The following is a 21,587-nucleotide window of genomic DNA, read 5'->3' as shown; positions in this document are numbered from 1 at the left end:
CTTGCGATAAGCAGTTGTTTGTTATAGATAACGTCTGTATCTCTTCACACTTATCTAGTCGAGTGGGCTACCCAGGTACAAATAAACTTATGATTTGATATTCCACTTTGGATGTGAAATAGACGTTAAAATTCCCATAATGATCTTGTCGAAGTGGTTCATATTCTTTGTAACGTTTGTTCCTAATGAAAATGGACACTAATTATCGGCATTCTGTATTTGCATGGGCACGTTTCGCAAAGTGTTTCAGATTGTAAGCAAATCTCCTGCATGCCATTCTTTGATATGCATGAAGGAAGTTCGACGCAGATAAAAGGATTTAAATTTTGGCCGCGTATAGTATATTCATGCTCGTCATGACACTGAAATAACCCCGAGGATATACGCTAACGCGAATAGCGAAAGCGTGAATAACAAGTCACCTGTACTCGTCTTCCCATTCGTCTTCTTTCTTAGAATAACTTTTCACACAAAAATCATAGGCAAAGACAAAACAGTTGGGTGACATTGGCCTACATGCCTTTTTTAGAAATAGATGTAAAAATAGCTTTCCTGCATCCATCATCCGTGCGTTTCTTAGACTCTCCACAAATACTAAATAAAACATCAAATTCTTCCCAGTTCCTTTCGATTCACCGTAGAACTTACAAACCTCGAAGTTGAAAGATCGTCGTTAAATAACCTATGAAAAAGACAAAAGACTTGCGAACTGCGAAATTAACTCTGATAAATGAAAGCCACAAACTATGGAAAATTAATTTTCAGACTTCTTTGCTGGTAATGAAATTCCACGTCATTTGCGGAACCTGATAATTTAGTGCCACGTTAGGAAGGGCTACGTGAAACTTTCCATCAAATCTTTCTCGATTTGACGGCCCTAACAGCAAACGCTTGGTTAATAATACAAATTATAAAACTCCTCGCTAGACGTATGCAAATTTTTCCATCTTCCTGCTATTTTCTTCTCTCGTAGGAGTAAATATTCTCCTCAGCGTTATTGTCTCCAGCACACTAAAAGCAAATGTTCCCTCCTGTGTGTGAGAGGCCAAGTCACACTCAAGCTACTATCCACAGATCACGAGAAAATTCCTGCAATGGGTAGTCGTTTCTGGTGCGGTGCGGGGGGAATGTAACTTATCAGCTGGACTAGAGGGCTGCTATTGGTGGGAAGTGTGACACGCCAAAGAGTTATGCTACTAAGCAGACTGAAAACATCAAGCAGTTGAGATTATCGTGTATTTAGTGCGTCTGTACTGTGTTCTGTGGGTGTTGCGATAATATACTATATTCAATCACAGGTGATTTAAAGATGTCGAGTGTACGTAAACAGGGGAAAACTATTCACAGGGAAGCGCGGGAAATAATATCCAGCGTAGTGAAGCTGTGTCATGAGGAAGCAAGACGGAAAGAGCTGAAATTTTCCCTGACCCGTGCAACAGACAGGGCAGCCAAATACGCTGGTGTATCTAAGGCTTTTTAAGAAGGTAAGGCGAGAGTCAAAAGAAAGAGACTAGAAGGGCACACTGTCACCTTTACACACGCCAGGGAAACACCGGCCTAGACCTACTGACAGGAATGTCAACATTGACTCCTTTGACATGTCAGTGATAAGGCGGATTGTGCAAGAATTTTAAGCAATACAGAAGAGAGTACCAAGCTGCCCCAAGCTACTGCCCATGATTAAACAAAAAATTGACTTTCCATGGGGTGTTGATTCTCTACGGAATATTTTACATAACTTAGGGTTTAAGTGGAAGAAATGTCTGAGTAAACGCAAGATCTTGATTGAAAGGCCGGACATAGTAAACTGGCGAGGGAGGTATCTAGTGAATATTAAGACGCTTCGCAATGAAGGAAGACAAATATTCTACTTAGATGAAAGCTGGGTAGACAGCAATTTAACTTTTAAAAAGTGCTGGCAAAGTACGGAAGTTAAAGGGGTATGCTCTGATGGAAATGCTGGAAAAAGACTGATTATGGTTCACGCTGGATCGCGTGCTGGTTTCCTTCAAGGTGCGGGACTGATATATAAAGCTGGCTCCGGCAAGTGGCGACTGCCATGGTCAGATGAACAGTATAAATTTTGAAAAGTGGGTTAGAGAGAAAATGTTACAGAATTTGCCCCCCAGTTCAGTGGTAGTACTTGATAACGCTCAATACCACAGTGTACAAGCAGATAAAGCCCCATCAAAATATTCGGTTAAATCTGAAATGATCTCATGGTTACAGCGGCACGGAGTTTTCTGAGATCCAGCTATGAGAAAAGGCCAACTGTATGACCTAATACTGACAAGGAAACTAAAAGAATTGTTTTTCAAAATTGATCAGTTACTAAACGCCCATGGTCACATTGTAGTTAGGTTGCCTCCATATATGTATGACCTTAGCCCAATATAACTAGCATGGTCTAAGGTAAAAAGTACGTTCGCGAGAACAACGTGACAGGGAATCTGTCTTTGAAGCGGCTGCTGGATTTAACAACAGAAGGGATTGCAACTGTGACTACAAAGGATTGCGAAGGATACTGCCAACATGTGGAACAACTGGAAAAACAATACTGGGAGCGGGACGGGGTTGTTGCTGACATGATCGACTCAATAATTATTGCCAATACAAATGACAGTAGCGATGACGAAGAGACGAAGATGATGAGTCTGAAGAAGCAACTGACTTTTATGACTCCGAGCTCACTCGGCCACTGTGAGGTAATTTTAAAGCTATACTCATTAGAACTTATGAAAGCCTTTTGTCTGTTGTTCCTTCAGTGGTTGTGGAACGAATGCTTTTAGGTTGGCTGGTAGCAGCTTGTCACTCACCGCGAAATCTTGCGCATGCGCGTATATCGCATTCCTACCAGGGCTTTTCTCGTGATCTGTGGACTGTAGTTTAACCCGAACAGCTCACTATCTTCTTATCACTAGCTATCGGTCATCAGAATCATGAGGTCTTCTCATGGGATACTGGGATGCATTTAAAGTGACACATTTTTTTTGGAAGAGCTACTTATAAAAACTTTATTGGAATCTTTAGTAATACACAGCGGCACTGAAATGCAACTGCTCTTGACCAGGAATTGACCGTTAGTGACGCCAACAGTTTATAGCGCGGGGTGGAACGAACCAAAACACCTCCATCGGAAATTCCCAACAAGCTGAGCAGCCAGCCCATAGTTCTTTGAAAAATTCAACTCTTTAAACTAACTTCCTTCAAAAATGTCCGGCTACAAGTTGTGTGATGACGTCGTATCATGAATGTATTATTTATGCGAAACATTTTAGAGCCCCATTTTCTTTTACCGTGTAGCATCTTATATGTCATGTTCTTTCAAACATTACTAATTTTCATTTCCTCTTTTTATTAACATTTAGCCCCAATAAACAACGAATAGAACGTCTGGGGAATGTGTAAAGCATAAAAAAAAGTCGAGCTTCAGTAGGTTAAGTCCCCTGCTCAATTACAGACTGTAATTTTCTTTAACAAGTTTAAAAACTGCCGCCTTCATAAATGAACAGGCATGTGCCCGGTCTTCACAAAAACGATGTTTAGAGTCGGATATTCTCTAGTTTCAATATGCACTCGGGTACAGTTAGGTTTGACAAAGTTGTCCTTTCATAATTGCAACTTTCATTTTTTGGCGTTTTGAGAGCTTGAAAAGTACGGATCTGTAGTTTCGTTCGTATGCAGCCTGCGAATTCCTAGTTCATGGGAAGCTGTTACTAGATGCTTAAACCTGCGTGAAAGCATTAGAGGGTTTGAAATTTGTTTAAAAAATTTGCAGAAATAGTTGTGTAAAGACGTCATGACATATATATTATATTTGCGAAACAGGATTACAGCCCAGTTTTAGTACCGTGTTAAATCTCGTACGTCATGTTCATTTATGATTGTGTAATTGTCAAAACCATTTGTCATTACATTTAGGACCCCGGAACACGAACGAAATGTCTGGAGAATGTATAAGCATGGTGCCTCAGACCGCGCGGCTATGGCGCGGGACACTATATGTTACACGGCACTAAAACTGGTCGGTACCCATGTTTCGCATGTATAATGTATATGTATGTATGTATATATATTATTATTATTATTAAGTGTTCTGTCTTACGACAGGTCCATTGCTCTGCCCAAAAAGAGCTCTCCAGTTGTCCCTATTCTCGGCTTCTCGCTTTAATTCCCATATATATATTTTATCAACTCGCTTAATTCTTTCGCGCTTACGAAAGCAGCTAGGAAGAGCTCTCGACGAACTAGGAATTCGCAGGCTGCTTATAAACAATATTCCAGACACGTGCTTTTTCACTCTTTAAACTCCAAAAATGAGATTTGCAATTATGAACGGACAACTTTGTGAAAATTAACTGCACACGACTCCATATTGAAACTAGCCTATATTTGACTCTAAACATCGTTACTGAGATGACCGGAGACATACAACATCATTTATTAGGATGACAGTTTTAACTTATGAAACAAACTTATGTAGGGCGTTAACGTTGCATTGGACTTAACCTACTGAAGGATTACTGATGTCTATGCTTTACATATTCCCCAGATATTTTATTCGTGTTCTGGGAAAATATTAATAATAACTAGGGTTCGGATGTTCATGACATGTATTTTTTTAGTGAGGTTTCTATTTTCATTCTAAACTGAAATTAAACAATTAAAATTAATTATTTGGTTTTCCGTCAAATCACAATGTATTTAAAATAAGATAATTAAAATAATTAAAATATCATTCTGTGTTCCATATCGAATAATCGATTTACAATTGGAACAGTTACAACATGTTTCGGTTTTATTAAACCATCATCAGGTGTAAAATTATATTAAATTTAAAACTCAATTACAATTGTTTACAATTTTATCATCTTTCGTAGTGTATCCGAACAAGGTTTGTTACAAACCTTGTTCGGATACGGTAATACTTCTGGATCTCCTCCAGACACAACTGCGTTGTCTACCATTTCATCTCTTGACTGATGTAAACATCAACAGCATCACTTCAAACAATAAAGTTGATCCATTATATTGAAAATATCTGGACACGACCTCCAAAAAACTACACTACGAAATATGATAAAATTGTAATTGAGTTTTAAATTTAATATAATTTTACACCTGATGATGGTTTAATAAAACCGAAACATGTTGTAACTGTTCCAATTGTAAATCGATTATTCGATATGGAACACAGAATGATATTTTAATTATTTTAATTATCTTATTTTAAATACATTGTGATTTGACGGAAAACCAAATAATTAATTTTAATTAATAAGTCACAATATGACGCAACTACACTATCTTATTAAATTAAACACTAATTGGGTTATTCTAATCACAATTAGACTGTATTTATTTTGCATATAAATGCATATTTAGGTATTTTCTATGTTTTTGGTCATATTTGAGGTTAAATGCATATTTTGGTTATATTTTGAGGATAAAATGCATATTTTGGTTATATTTTGAGGATAAACTTCATATTTTGGTTATAAAATTCTTACTTGTAGCTACATTTCACAGGCATTTACAGTGAATCCTTCAGTTAGTTAAGATGACGAAAGTGAAGTGTTCTGAAAGTGCGAAGTTAAGAGGTTTAGTTAAACTTTTAGCGAGGAATATTTTAGTTCTGATGGAACAATTATGTTCTGTAAACTTTTTTGAAGTTAAAGTTACAGCTGGTAAGCGATTTAATGTGCAACAACATTGTGATACGGCAAAACAATAATAAATTGAGCCGATAAACCAGTCATCAAAGCGAGCAACTTCTGTTCAATAACACTGCAACAACTTCACATCAAACAAAACATCGGAATTTTCAAAGGACCTGTGCGAAATGATGGTGTCTGCCAACATACCAGTGAACAAAATGAAGAATGAGCAATTCAAATTTTCTTCGAGAAATACATGAATCAGTTAATTCCAGACGAATCAACACTGAGGATAAACTATGCACCTGCCTGTTATGAAGATGTTCTGAAAAGAATTACATGTACTGTGGTCGGGAATAAGATTTGGGTTTCAGTTGATGAAACAACGGATGTCTGGGTCAGATATGTTGCGAATGTCGTTATTGGCACGCTCTTTGCTGATTGCGCTGGTGACTTATTCCTTCTTGATACAGTAAACCACTCCTCTATTTTACTGTAATTTTCGATAACGCCATGAAACGTTTGTGATGTCTCAAGTTACAAGACCATATTGTGCGACAATCTAAGAAGATTTTCATTTGAGACCTTGAAAATGCAAATCGTTATATATTGTAATGCTGCCAAGAAAGGAGAATTAAGAAAGGTACTTAATATCTTGAATTTTGTTTATTTATTTTTAATTAATGAATTTGAGATGCATGAAAGACTCTTTCTTAAAATTTATCTCATTTTTATAGGAGCACGTATACTCAACATCTGATGCTGATCCAAAACGAGGCATTTACAACTTAAAGCGACTGAGATTTTTAATTAAAATTGCTAGGAAATCAAGTAATGTAATAGTTGTACATGCATATGTAAATAAATAACATGATTGAAATACAAAACGCTTTTCTTTAATTTTAGCGAATATTTTTCATAAGAAATTAGGTCATATTTTTCCTTTTTGTGGTAATATTTAGCTATTTTGGGGGGCATATTTGCATGCATATTTCTGGTTTTTTTAAGTCATGAATATCCGGACCCTAATAATAACAATTTGGTTTGAAAATTTCAGTCACTTCTGAATGAACGTAACGTACGATATTTTACACGGAACTGAAATTACCAGACTTCACGGCGCAACAACCCTGAAGAGAGCAATTTTCAGGAAGCTTCATGTTGTAACCTGCTCACATCAATCATGTGCCAGTCCAGGTTCGTAGTTCAATTCCCGAACAGGCTGAACTTTGTGATGAGGGATAAACCAGGCTTTAGCATATTAATCTGGTTTATATAAACGAAGGAGGCGTAATTAGGTGACATTTGGTACGCCCTACTTCATAAAAAAATTTGATATATTTTCTTAATTTTTGCATTGTTTAATGTATTAAACTGGAAGAGAGTGGCGACAATCAGTCGCTTGAACGTATTTCTTCCAGACTTTCAGTCTGGCGGCGACGTGACATTCACAAAGCTTTCGCACTCGTAAAAGTTGTTAACGAGGCGAAAACTTGATCCCTTCCGGATGTGGAATGACGGTTGCCCTAGAACAGTCGCCTTACTACGACTGGGACGAATGAATTTCGAATATGGCTTTTCGGCGCGTTTCCGAAGTCATGGGGTGACTTTTTCGGGGACGAATCGGATCGCCGTATTCAATTCAAAATTTAAGAACAGTTACTGTGATAGCGCGCATGTGTTGCTGCGGCGCTCTCTCAAGTGTTGGTTTCAAGTCGTGCAGAAGTGTGCTGTTCGCAAAGTTTCAGTACACAAACAGCCGATTCATTGCACTGCCTAAATATCAACATAATTGTGTCTTTTGCATCAGTGTTTAAATTGATTGATTTCAACAATAGCAAATGTGTCATTACCAATTGCACCAGCTCAACGACTTCGCTACCCTCACGCTCCAATTAAGGCCTCCCCCGTACATTCCCTGAGAGTCAGAGATCCTTGCCCACCGACTAACCCTATATCAAAGTACCCTGAGATAACCTTTAACCCCTTCTGCGCACCGAAGTGTGAAAAGTTGTAACCGCACCAGCGCCGGGCAAGCTACTGGGTTTGAACCCGTGGCTACATCAGTAGAAAGACGAGTTGTGTGTGGAAGTGCGGTTACAGTCATTCAGCTTTCTTTCAAAGGTCAAAGTCCAAGGATGTCTTCTTCACAAATACAACAAGTGTTGTCAAACAGTAGATGGTGTTTCATTCTCACTTGACTTGCTAGAATGAGTTTAGGGATACATTTCTCGATTCTACTGTGCCAAATAGATTGTCTGGTGAACTGTTTACGTCACACAGGAAGTTTTCACTGGGTTACATCATATGTGGAAAATAGCAAATGCATGCATCACTGAATGTAGTTTACATTTCCAACACTTATTATACTTTTTTTCTTATTTCAACATTTATTTTTTTGAAAAACAGAACAGTACATACGTTGAACTGTAGTATGTAAATGCTCTGAAATCAGCCACAATACAAGACAGATAAACAGGGTGCATGGGACCAGCAGTGACAACGTGACAAACAGTTATCACATAAAAGACACATCTGGAAATTATAGGACACTGCAGTATAACAGAACAGCATGGAAAATTGCTTCTCGCCCTCTTATCACCACGGAAACATGCCCTTCCACAGTTTGAAATGACATAAAATAGAGAGAGAGAGAGAGAAAACGTGAGCTGGTGTATTTTTGACAGAGAAACTGGTAGAAAACTACACTGCATTGCATTTCTGAGATGGCTCATCTGTATGCTTAACATACCAATTCAGGCACATACATTCCGCTATTGCCTCTATATTTTTAATTTGTGATTTTGACTTTTGTTGCTCTTTTATACACAACATAAAATATGTGAGGTAGATGAGTTGAGACAGGCACAAGGATGGGTGGAAATGAAATTTGATCAAAATGAGTCCAAGGTTTCTCAAATCATGTGATGACTCACCACAAAACTCACAATTTTTTATTTTAAAAACTATAAGACACATAAAAAGTGTAATGAGCATAAAATGTTATAATTTTTCTTTAAAAATGAATTCACATATTTTTTCTTTGATAAATGTTTAGGAAGTTACACTTAAGATTCAAGCATAAAAGGGGTCTTAATGAGTATAGCACCACTAGAAAAAGCTACATTAGAGTTGTTAACTGCAATAACCCAGTGTTCAGCAGAGGACTCAAGTAACAAATTGTTGATTTATTGAAGATTTTTAACCAAAGTTAGAATGTGTCAGCATATTTTAGAAAAACTCCCAATATCAAATTTAATGAAAATCCATCCAGCAGTTTTTGAGCTGTTACATGCAGAAAGAATCAGACATGGTAGAGCTAACAGGTGTGAATTTTATGAAAGGTACAGTATTTATGTAGTGTCTTTAGACAGTTTTGTGGAGAAAAAAAAAAGCAAGAACAGCTTCATTCAGAACTATATACGTTTCACTGTTCACTGTTTTTGCAAAATTCACAGAAATGTTGAAAGCAAATCTAAATATTTGAAATGATGTCATAAAGTTCTTACCTACAATATAACAAATCTGTAATAATATCACTACATAGCATGACAATACAATATCCCAGTACAAGCAGCACATGTTTCACAAAAAATGCGTGGAACCACAATTTGAAGACCAGCATATAGTTAGCCAGAACACTAGAAGCTGTTAACAGCACACAATTCACCACTTTTATAAATAAGCATCAATTAAGTACTTACACACACCAATGTAAATAAGCACAAATGTAGTCAGTTGTCTGTTAGATAACAGAGGAATAGTTTTGACTTCATGGGTATGTTTGTGAGCCAAGTAACGCTACAGAGATTGTCAGCAGGCACTTTCACTCACTTCCAGTATTTATCCACAGCCACCACCTGGACAGGTGCGCCGAGGAGGTCTGTAGCCACCAGACCCACCTGCTCCCATCAGTGGATTGTAATCTGTGAAACAACAATTTTTCAATGTATCATGTGTATTTTATTCAAATAGGGCATTTTCTATCAGCACATACTCTACAGCAGAATATACTGGACATAGTACATGTCACTGCTATAAGATACTTGATGAAAAAGTCTTCACTACATGGATGGAATAAAGAGTTGTATATCAATGTCTTAAAACATAATAAAAAATCAAGTATCTGAAAAGTAGATGAGTCATTTCATTAAATTTTAAAAATTCACACAGGTTGACTAAGAGGAACAGAAAAAAATTAGAAGGAAATATTTAAAAATGAATTTTGTTTCCTACATTTATTTTGGAAAATGTATATAATGTCTAAAATGTTCATGCAAATACAGTGTGGTGCCATGCATTCTGAATGCACAAAGTTCAGTTTCCAGTACCTGGCATTCAGCTTCAGAACTTTATAAAATATTCACATCAAAATTTTAAAAGATATTGCTTTTGAATGAGCAGGGGTAGCTCAGTCAGTATAGTGACTGATTATGGACTGATCCCTGACAGGGTTACAGGATGTTTCCTCTAGCCTACGTGTCCAGACTGGCTCTTGGGTCCTACCCAGCCTCCTGTCAAATGGGTACTGGGGTCCATGTCATGGCAAAGCACAGCTGGAGTGTTACACGGACCACTAGCTCCTATCTAGTGACAAGGTTACGAATGAGTAGGAGCCATACTACCCCTTCCCCACTCCAAGCACCTGCATGGTGTGTAGCAAGACAACTTCACTTTTCACTTTATTGCCTTTGTTTATCAATGGGTAGAATTCTGTAACAAAACTGAAATTGTGAGCTAACAAGAGTACCCATTGGGATGTACAGCCATTCAACTGTAAGCTAATATAACCCTGATTTCTGAAAGCTGTAAAATTATATTTTTGGAACTATCAGTAACATCAGTACAATTTTTTTTCCTGCATTACATAAATATGTACAGTAAGTCACACATATAGCCACGGTGGTCTAGCGGTTAGAACGCTGGCCTTGTAATCCTGGGGTCTCGGGTTCGATTCCCGGCGGTGCCCTAATTTATAACTTGTGTTGGGCAAGGCCGTGGTCTAGGCAACACGGAGTTTTCCTCGGTTTATCTGTGGCATTCCAACAATTACTCCATTCACACACAGGAGAAGGCAATGGCAAATCACTTCTGGATCATCTGCCAAGAACGTATATGAACAGGTCCCAGTCCGAGAAAAGGATGGAAGGATCCTGTTCATATGGACCTGTCGTCAGACAGAACACTAAATAAATAAAGTCACACATGAGCAAACAGTCTTTCAATGCACATTTTCTATTCTGTGAACGTCAATAATACTTAGCTGTTTATATATGGGATTAGTCTTTATCATGAAATGTGAATTAGTTTAAAGATGTCCATGTTGATCAGTTATGTAAAATTGTATCCAAGAGCTTTTTCATCCGGAACCGACAGGGTAACTCAAACTCCTGATATGTAGCTATTACAACAGTAACAAAGAGATCATATTCTTGTAATCTTGCTGCTGAATCAAATACCTCAGGTACTGGCACTCTTCTTTTATTGTGATTAGTTTCCAATACATATAAACCATCTTCACTGCAACTCTAACACAAGTCAGGTTTTCGGAGTTATGGCATCTGTTTCTGTAATCCCCCCTTCAAACAAACGACTCTGTTCTTTGGCATCATTATTTTACCATGCTTAGTTACACACACACCCCCATACCCACACACGGAAACATTTTTACTTTTATATTCTTACATACACAAGCAACAATGATGCCCAAGAGTAGATGTTACCCCCAGCAACAATCTAGTTGCTTGCAGCCTCTTGCATTAATGCACTGATGCAGCAGAAGTGGGAAGTGCACATGCATGTTCTTGCTCTTTTGAGGAGTTGTGGTGCTTGGAGCCCAGTGCTGAATTAACAGTACAACAAGGAGTGTGAAGTCAGTGGAGAGTAGACAGAAGTAGAGTGCAGAACAGTACATTATGACATAAAAGAGAGCATCTATATCTGGATAATGAGGATTGTGATTTCTGGAGCATCAGGCATAAATTCAGTAAATAATCCAATGTACTCATATTATTCTGAAATAAATCCACTTTATTCTGAACCGACGGTGTAATCATTAATTGTCACAACTGGTGTTAAAAGTGGCAAGAATGACCCTGGCACTACAATTCATCATGGACTAGAAGAATAAGTTGAGTGCCAGCCAGGAGGCAACAAAAAGGATAAAGATGCTGGCCAACAGGCAATGAAAGATTTTATAAGTTCAGGCCAAGAAAAAATGGAAAACAAAGTGACATGCACCAAAGTCAGTGCCATTGGGTCTGGCCAAAATGCATATATAGACAAAATAGGAAAGCAATACAAGCAGCTGAAGGGAAATGTAATTGTGGCCAAACCACAGACCCAGAAACTCAACAGACAAGTTACAAGAGATGTGAAAAGACAAGCATATTGACATCTGTAGTTGGAGACATTGCTGGCAGTGGTAGAAATCTGAATGACACTGGGGGGCAATGGAAACAAAGGAAGAAGCACAGATAGACAAAACCACCAAAGATGGCAGTCTTCTGGTTTGTTATGCCATGTAGTCTGGTAGGAGTGTATCATTGCCCTGATGATAGAGGCAGCAAGGACCTCCAAAACGTCAGTAAACTTCTACCAGACTACATAGCACGAATATAAAACAAACTTAAGTCCTTCCTAGTCTTCTCAGTGTCAATATGTCCGATTATGAGGAATCACGGTATGCAGTATTTTATATCTCATGAGGAGTCATTCACCTCTCAAACTGCCCATGGCTCCCCACTCTAAATTAGCAGGATTCAGGGGACTTGTGGTTGATTACATCGTGTTCCCTTCAGCGGTAACCAATTGGTACCACACTACCCTCCCTGTAAAATTAATCCACATGGGTGGCAATGCAGTGCCAGACTACTTGGGGTCTATGGGAGTGTTCATGAAATGATACTGGGTTTGTTATACCTAGATCATGAGGCTGGGGACAGTGAGAAGGGTGCACTTAACCTCATCTTCTGCGCTCACCATCAAGACACACATGAAGTTCACACCAAAGGCCATGGGACAGCACCATGGAGATAGGACAGATCCCTGCTGGTGAGGCAGGAGTTTATAAATTTATGTGGCCTTAAATCCACATACTGAATATAAATCTAAGCTGTCTTATGCAGCACAGGGTCAGTTCACAAGTGAAAAGGGCTGATTACAGAGATGGCCAGATAAAACACGAAAATGGAAGATGACAAGGCAATAGAAAGGAAAACTTGAGAGCCCCTTTTACATCCCCTCATCAGGATGCAGACTGATCTACCTCAACAGGAGCTGGAGTGGTACACAAAGAGAGTGCAACGGCTCTGAAGAGCCATTATGGAGACCACCAACTAGAAGCGGCCTGCCGGGCACAACTCTAATACAGGACTCAGCCAATCAGTGAGTCACTATAAGATTTTGTGGCAGTTGTCGAATGGCTGGAAACAGGGCCCTCGTCAGGCTATTGTGGACTTAAACCAGAAGGAAGATGACCATGCTTTCTTTGGCAGAGTGAGTCAAGAGAGTGAAAAAGCATCTCCTTATGGGTGGTAACAGGTTACTTCATGAGGCCCTAAAGCTAGAGGCAGTGAAAGCTGCAATTTGACCACCAGCTTCAAGTAACAACGGCCATTATATAAATGCAGCCATCACCAGTTGTACACTGCAGGAATGGACGAGCAGTATGCTGGCAGTGTGGGAATGCCCATCACCTCAGAACAGACTGTCAGCAAAGAACTGATAAAGAAATTTACCATGACTTGAAAATGAGTAACAGCTGGCAAGGAAGGTGGAACACTGGCATCATCACCTTTAATCCCTCATTTCACATTGAATGTGCTATCCAAAGGGAACTTCTGAGGGCTGGATACAGAACTTGACATGTCACACCACGCCTTCGAAACCGAGGTGTATGTGACCATTACCAGGCCAGACATTGTCACAGGACATATTGAGAGAAAGCCAGGTCGATCTGTGTTCTGCAGATGGCCATACCAGTTTTCAAGCAGGTGCTGGCAGAGCTGAATCTGGGGCAGAGCACTTTGAAAACATGGGTGTTCATCACCAAGATCATCCTGGGGATGGATATCCTGTGAGCAGAGCAATGCATCAGTGAGCTGGGCTGAACCACGACAAAATGTCTCTGTGGAGATCTGAAACATGACTATTAATCATCCCAGATAACTCTGACCAGCAATGGTGATTCGAGCCAGATATGCAAGGACGGTGATGGTGTGGCAATAGGGTCCCTGGAGGCAGTAAATGGCCTTGTGCAAACCACTATGAAGGCTTGTCACCAAGGATTTTACATAGTCAGGGCACTGGCTGCAGCTTGACAGAAGGTGCCTGTCAGAATCATGACGACAGCAACCAAGACTAGATGATCTGAAGCCCAACATCAGAGGATGTGAAGGCTCTGTGAGCAACTGTGTACTAGAGAAACCCAGAAATTGGAGGAATTCAAAAGGTTCCAAAATGTTTTCACAAAAAATAGCAACAAGGACAGAGATTACCAGCATGTCGACACCAGCAATGCTCATCTGATCCATCAGCCCCCTTGTGAACTGCCATTCAACATGCAGGTTGAAGTTAATGAGATGAGACAAAGAAGAATAGGGAGTAACTGAGGAGTTGTAAAACTCTTGGTCATTGCCTGTCATCCTTGTCAAAAGAACAGGGACCTTCACTTCTGTGTGGACTACAGGAAGATGAATTACATCACCAAGGATTGCATTCCTACTACAAAGGATCAACATCCTGGATGTGCCCTATGGAGCCAAATGTTTCTCAACCCCAGGAGTAGTTACTGGAAGGTGGCCCTACATCCTGATGACAAGGAAAAAGAATTCTCCAGCAGCCAAATGCTGTGGTATTTCACCATTATGCCCTCTGACCTCTGCAATGCTCCATCTAAAGTCATGCACCTGCATGGCCTAACTCACAAAGCCGATCTGGTATACCTGGATGATATAATCATTGGCTGAACATTCAAGGAAGAGTTTGACAACCTGTGTAATGCTTTCCAGAGGATCATGAAGTCTGTCTCAAACTTAAACCAGAGATGTGACAGATATACATACTTTATCACCTGATAGGGTGACTATAGATCCAGAGAAGCTGGAGGCTGTGCAATGACAAGGGAAAAACACAAACTAAAGACCTTACTCAGATTTTGTACCTAGAAGAGGAAGTTCATTGCTGGATTAGTCAATATTGCCAAGCCACTGACTTAATTCACTAAAGAGAGGAAGACAAGAAAGCAGATGCCACTTTCCAACCCCTAAAGGAGGCCCTCTGTATGGCACCTAAACAAGGATATAAGTGGCTAAGGAAGAAGTTCATCATGAACACAGATGAAAGAAATTTTTGGTGTTGGAGGTGGACTGTCACAAGTATAGGAAGGCCACTGTCCAGGGCTCACATTATTAGTGTGTTTCACTTGAGGGAATTAATGGCTACTGTGAAGACAGGCAGAACACTTACACAGATACCTCTACAGCCAAAAGTTCCACCTGTGCACCAATCACTCTGCCCTGACCTGGGTGCTGAGTTTCAAGAATCTGAAAGAACAGTCAGCCCACTGGGTCCAGTGTCCAGCAGTGCAACATCACATCTAATCAACATAAGGGGTGGAAACACACCAACACTAATACCCTCTCCAAGACTGTGTCCAGAAGAAAGTAACAATTGCCAGAAGGTAGAATGGCAGGCAGGTAGCCTGACAGTGCATGTTATCACTGGTGGCACTGCTGATGGTTCAGATCGTGGAGCCCTACAGAGGAAGCAGCTAAACAAAGATGTGATGCAGATCCTACAGGAAGTAAAGACTGGAAAACATGCTAAATGGAAGGATATTGCTAACCACAGTCCCATATACATAAGCTATGGGGTCCAATGGAAATCACTAGTTGTAAGCGATTGCTCACCTGAGCATCACTGGATGTCAGCCAATGTTAGAACCAAGATCGCTCAAACAGTCCTTCCCAATGGCAAAGTAATAAAAGTGCTGGCAAAACTCCATGCAGGAACTTCATGAGGAAACCTTGAGGTCAACAAACATATGACATGATTGGACAGCAGTAGAAGTGCCTACACTCTAGGAGTCATGTTGAGGGGTGGTGCCAACAGTATGACACCTGTGCATCACTTGAAAGAACCATCATCAACATTGCAGGACCTTTCCCAGAGAGAAAGAGCAGGGACTAATACTGCCTGATTGCCATGGGCTACTTCACCAATCGGCTGGAGGTATCGGCTATCCCAAACCAAGAGACTTTGACAGCAGCAGATGCCCTGGTGAGCAACTTCTTCTGCTGTTTCAGAGTCCCAAGATAGCTGCAGAGTGACAAGGCGGTACTTTGAATCTCAGCTTGTGCAAGACGTGTTATAGTGCCTGAGAATAAGCTAAACACAGACCAACATTCTGCACTCTCAGTCAGATGGGTTGCTGGAACAATATGTGAAGGCAATTGATAAGCATCTGTGTAGGGTTGTTTCAGCACATCACAGAGACTGAGCAGACAGGCTACCCATCTTCCTGCTGGCCTAAAGAGCATCAACCCATGAGTCCACAGTCATGATGCCTAACAGCACAGTGTTTGGGAGGGAGTTGTCTCAGGGCTCCCTCTGACAACATGCACTGGACCTCACAGATTGGTTACATGACAACCATCGCTTTACCCAACAACATTTTAAGGTGACAGGATAAAGGCCAGCTATGACCACCTGACCAATTCCACAGGATTTCAGGCAGGAAACTGTCTGGCTCTACTGTCAGACTAGACCAGAAGAAAAGTCACCCAAGCTCCAACCACCCTAGGAAGGTCCATCTGTACAGAGTGATCACCTGGATCAACAACATGGTCTGCTGAATTCAGTGACAGCTGAGAGTGAAAATGATGTAGGTACACCTGAACAGACTGGCACCATACCTAGTGTCTCCTCCTGGCTTCTGGTGCAACACAGGTAAAGTGTGGAACTATGGAGGGTCATGTACATCACATTTGAACAGCTGTAAGTATTACAAATGATTTGCAGTGCTGGACACCCAGTGTTAAAAGAACAAGCAGAACACAAGGTGTGTGAAGTCAATGGAAATGTAACGATCCGGGATAGAGTCTGGTTACAATTTGTGAGGGTAGCGAAGCCTTTTGCCGAGTCATTGAACAGAATCGTTTCCCTAAGCCTAAGCCCTTCTGGAGTTCGGGCCTAGTCCAGGACATCCGGAAACTTGTCCTTAAATCCTAGCTCAAGAATGTATAGGCAACAGTTGCACACACACATTTATTCACTTACAAACTAGGTCTTAAAATTTACAATATAAAGAAAATAGTTTAAATACCTGGGGCTTACTGCCTATAAATATGACACTTGTGTAAGCAGTTCTCTGCCCTAAAACTGTTTTGATGTTCTTAATTGTAGAATAGTTCAGAGAGCCTTCTCACCACTAACAGAGTCAAAAGTTGTACACGTTCATTACCTTCAATTTTCCTACCTTAATTTAGTAAATCCCATCTTAGTTTTTCTCTAAACAAACTCAGACATTCCAAGGCCTACCTGTAAATAACTATGCTTAGCAGTTGCCATGAAGTCAGTAGTGGTGTCTTACATCCACCCAGTTTGGATGTCAAGAACTGACTGCCCTGTCCTCCTATTTTTGTTAAATCATAACTTTAATTGCACAATTCTAAACCACCAAGTTCTCTCCAGGGAAAAACGGCAAGTTGCCTTTGCCACGAACTCTAAGCACCCATGTGTCAAAATGACACATGCATGATTAGGTAGGCGAGCTGGGAAACTAACTTTATTCCACGTGGAAACAAAGCATCGGGTAATCCATGAGAACTGCTTGGTATCCACATGCATCTAATACAAGTATACTCTGTACAAAAAACATTAAAAAACAGTGTAACTTAAACAAGGCAAAACACTACAGAAAGTGGACAGAACCAGAGTGCAGATGTGTATTATGACAAAGAAGAAAGCATTTAATTGCCATCAGTGATCTAGTGGTAGCGTGCTTGACACTGGACCCAAGGTTTACAGGTTCAAACCCAACCAAGGTCAAGGAATTTTTAAGGGTAATAAAAATCTGTAGCATGACTTCCTTTGAAGGGGAACTAAAGCCTGTGGTCCCATGTCATAGATTTACAGCATGTAAATGAACCTTATGTGCATGAAAGAGGTGTTTCATAAGAAAAATTTAGTGGCCATGTTTCTCATCCATGTCTCTTCTAATTTGCTACTAGATGGCTCTACAGATAAATCAGGATAGAGTTGAAAATTATATGGAGGCTAAAAAATCCTAGGTGACTAGGGTGCAATAAATGACCAAAAGGCTGTAAAAGACTCACTATAAGAAGAAGAAAGCATTTATCCCTGGACTGTGACTTGTGGAGCACCAGGCATTAATCCAGTAAATAATCAACTGTAGTTGCAAGAGCCCATGGTGCAATCACTGATTACATCACAACATATAAGGCAACTTAACTTTACAAATATCCCTAGGTAATAAATTCCAATAATGCATACCCACTTTTATGGGCATTAATAAAGAAGATATTCAGTACCTGGTCGGTATGAAGATTTTGTTTGTGTCTGCCCTTCATTGTTTGAAGAGCTGGTCTGGTCTGATAGTCTGTAACCAACTCGAACTGGCACTCTTTCTCCTTGCTTTCCAAGATATTCTTCTCTCTTCTTTGCATCACGCTGCAAAGGAGCAGCATGTTGAGGAGTGAAATTATGTTCCTTAATAGTGTAGACCAAAATAAAATTTTGTTACATCTACGCAGTGTTAATTTGTTATAAAAAGATCTCAAAATTCAGGTGGCTTGCTCTTGTGCAAACTGTTTTCCTTTCTCTGCTTACTGAATTTCAAACGCTGATTTGGGAAGAATCTGATGCACTATTCATTCAAGATGAAAACAATTCTTCTACCTACCCCATGTTAACATTCCACATGTGTCCAATTCTGCTCTCATGTGTCAAAACTATTGTTATCTTTCACAAACACTGCAATTACTCTGAAATGAAGTATTTTGTTTCTATTGGAACAGAGCATGTCAGAATTGCTTTCAGCTGGTAATCTAAAATTTTCTGATGAGGTAGACCAGGGGTCGTCAAGCTGGTCCCTACCGCCCACTAGTGGGCGATTCAAGCTTTCATGGTGGGCGGTGTGGGTTTTTGTCCGTTGTTCCAATTTGGTTCTTCCTCCATATATCAAATACATTGCTAACAACTTCACGAGTTTGACTTTTTAAAATATGCTTTTGCAATTTACTTTTGAATTCCATCTCTAAACTTTGAATACAGATAATAATTCACTGGACACTTCTCAAAGTATACTCGTGGACGAGGGAGCAACGAGTGAGCTCCGTAGCCAAAAGCACAAGTTTAGTGCGCATAACGAGGGTGGGGGACTACCACCGGCCATCACTCAGTCTTCGAGCTGTACCTCTTTCATGGTGGTGGGCAGTACATGCGGCACCGGTGGGCGGTAAGGAAATTTTACCATCAACAAAGATACATAATTGGGTGGTAGGTATAGAGGGGGTGACAACCCCTGAGGTAGACCAAGTATAAATAATTTTCAAGACATTCACAAATAGTGATGATGGATATTTAAAAGATTTGCTCAGAGCAACTGTGAAAAGTACACAACTGTTACTATGGCTGTCAGCCTTGCTGATAGTATTTTGCAACAAACACAAAATAAAGCATATGAAAAACACCAATACAATTATCCAAAAATGAAAGTGTTTTTATGTCCAGATGTTACTACAAACCTCTTTCATTTTTTCAGCATGTTGGTTGGCTTTTTTATCATGTTCAGTTTGAAATCTCAGCCTTGCTGCTTCCATAGCTTCTTGGCGGGCATGAACTAAATCAGGATCTGAAATGTACTAATTGAATCAATATCAATCATTCATTAGGACCTCTTTACAGAAGACGGTGTCAGCCTGAAACTAGGGTTTTGTGGTCCACAGCTGTTATAAAACTATTTCTAGAGGTACTATTCTCCAGCTACATAATATTCATTCTCATAACTATAATTCTACAGCCCATTTCCAATTACATACTATTGATTTTATTCAATTTATAATTTTTTCCTATATCTCTTAATGCTACAGCATTTCTATAACTTATTGTTCACTTGCAAGCTATCTCTTCATTTACAATAAGCATTTTCTAACAAAAATTGTTCCTTCAACTTCCTCATTTCTGAATGTTTTAACAGTATATATACGATATCTTCTCAAGTCCTTTCCTCATTGGATTTGAGGTTTTCACAATGGTGAGTCTGAAGATGGCTGTCTTCTGGGTTGTTGCACCGTGTAATCCGGTAGAAGTTTACTGATGTTTCAGAGGTCCTTGCTGCCTCCATCATCTGTTGGCAGCAAGGACCTAATCTACAAGCAGCAAATCCATCCTATCACAGATTATGCATGGCCAATCTGGAGGTCTGCTGCCTGTAGCCATGTCCAGAAGTAGTTTCACAATTCAAGTGTCTTGGCATTACAACTAACACACCTCAGTACATTAGTATCAGGCAAATTCACAAGGATTTAGGGATTTCATTCTTCACTAACCATATCAGAGCACTAACTGAGAGTTTCCACTCAAAGTTAGATGATGTGGGGAACCCGTTAGTTTGGCAATGCGGAAGGCACATCTGCCAACCAAGGATTGACTGAGGTTGCCCATGAGTAACTGCATATCCTCAAATTGCACAATTTCCATCTTGCTTACTGGGCAGAATTATAAACTAATGAATTAAGATTAATGGTGCAAGATATAGATTTTACTTTAAATTTAAACAGTATATGTAGTTATGAAGTGAATTGAAGTGACTCAGTATAGAGTCCAGGATAGGTTTGATGATGACTGTTATGAATCTTCAAGCATTATGAGTACAGGGAATCTCTTCATGACCCAACTAACTATAGACTCCTCAAGAAAGATTCTATATCATAGACTAAATAACATAAAGCATATCTACAAACTCTAGCATAGCAGTAAGGTAGTTAATTATGAACAGTAAAATTAAATTACCCTCTCTAATATTACTTACTCTTATGCCACAAAGCAGCATATCTTCTTTCTTCCTGTTGTTCCCTAAATTTTTCAATGTATGACTTCATTCTTATCCACAGACAGCAAAGTATGACACCAGCACCAAGTAAAAGCCAGCCATTATGTTGAATAAATGTTTTTCCTGCAGAATATACAAAAACATATTTACTTAATCTCCCTCTCTCAAAACACACACATATAAAACGTTGTCAGACATAATTAATCACTTAAATGCTGAATCACACGTTATTTCGTTTTGAAAGTACATAATCATTTGTTAATTATTTACATGTATCTGAATGAAAAATAATACATTTGGTTGGTAAAGTACATCTCCTAATGTCCACTAATTTATCAGCGAACTAAGAGTAATTAGTATATAGATCTAAATCACTACTTTATGTTTGACACACACAAAATGCTTTCAAAATTAATTTGAAAATGATTGTATTAATGACAAAGAAAACGAGAACACCTTTCTTGACATATTTAAAATCATTCCACTTATTATAAACATTGGTAGCTAAAATATTAACAAAGACAAGGTGACCAATAACCAACAAAACATTAACATGGCATGCCGATATTGCAGGGTAATATTTGCCCTCTGTTATTACTAACCCAAATAAATCCAACTCGATAGGAATTCAGGAGGCTTCTCCTCTAGTGTTTCAGGATGGATATGTGCATCCATTCTTGCTTTTTTAACTACAAATGTATTTCTCTCTTTACTTCACCTATACAATTTCAACTACGAACTGACGACTCAGAACAAATTATTGAGAACACAGGAAGCTCGTGACACAATTTTCGTAATCTTCTTCTTCTTCTTTTGTGTGTGTGTGTGTGTGTGTGTGTGTGAAATCGGTATTT

General features: G+C 39.4%; 1 protein-coding gene and 1 pseudogene across 2 annotated transcripts; one reads left to right on the top strand and one right to left on the bottom strand.

The window, feature by feature from the left end:
- Nucleotides 1–1,555: 1,555 nt before the first annotated feature.
- Nucleotides 1,556–3,456, top strand: LOC147873339 (uncharacterized; annotated as a pseudogene).
- Nucleotides 3,457–8,597: 5,141 nt separating this feature from the next.
- Nucleotides 8,598–21,567, bottom strand: LOC110827475 (selenoprotein S). Of its 2 annotated transcripts, none has more exons than XM_022059189.2 (5): nt 21,336–21,561; nt 20,713–20,856; nt 19,427–19,533; nt 18,212–18,350; nt 8,598–9,583 (listed from the first exon to the last, which is right to left on the bottom strand). In XM_022059189.2, exons 1-5 carry the CDS (start codon nt 21,406–21,408, stop codon nt 9,501–9,503), a joined length of 546 nt encoding a protein of 181 aa, XP_021914881.1. In that variant the 5' UTR covers nt 21,409–21,561; the 3' UTR covers nt 8,598–9,500. The 2 variants fall into 2 exon arrangements, with proteins under 2 accessions (XP_021914881.1, XP_021914882.1); XM_022059190.2 differs by lacking the exon at nt 8,598–9,583 and adding an exon at nt 9,601–11,499 and having other exon boundaries at nt 21,336–21,567.
- Between the last annotated feature and the right edge of the window lie 20 nt (nt 21,568–21,587).

This window comes from Zootermopsis nevadensis, unplaced genomic scaffold, assembly GCF_977971745.1.
Source record: "Zootermopsis nevadensis isolate Lab colony 2312 unplaced genomic scaffold, Znev_1.0 Znev_ptg000019l, whole genome shotgun sequence".
NCBI classification, from domain to species: Eukaryota; Metazoa; Arthropoda; class Insecta; order Blattodea; family Termopsidae; genus Zootermopsis; species Zootermopsis nevadensis.
This window is presented reverse-complemented; position numbering and strand designations above follow the sequence as displayed.

Excerpts from the sequence above, each read along its gene's own strand:
- LOC110827475 (XM_022059190.2), bottom strand. The coding sequence starts at position 21,408 with ATGGATGCACATATCCATCCTGAAACACTAGAGGAGAAGCCTCCTGAA. Across the intron at positions 19,534-20,712 it reads TGCTGCTTTGTGGCATAAGA|ATCCTGATTTAGTTCATGCC; the intron begins GTAAGTAATATT and ends AGTACATTTCAG. Across the intron at positions 18,351-19,426 it reads ATGCTGAAAAAATGAAAGAG|CGTGATGCAAAGAAGAGAGA; the intron begins GTTTGTAGTAAC and ends GCTCCTTTGCAG.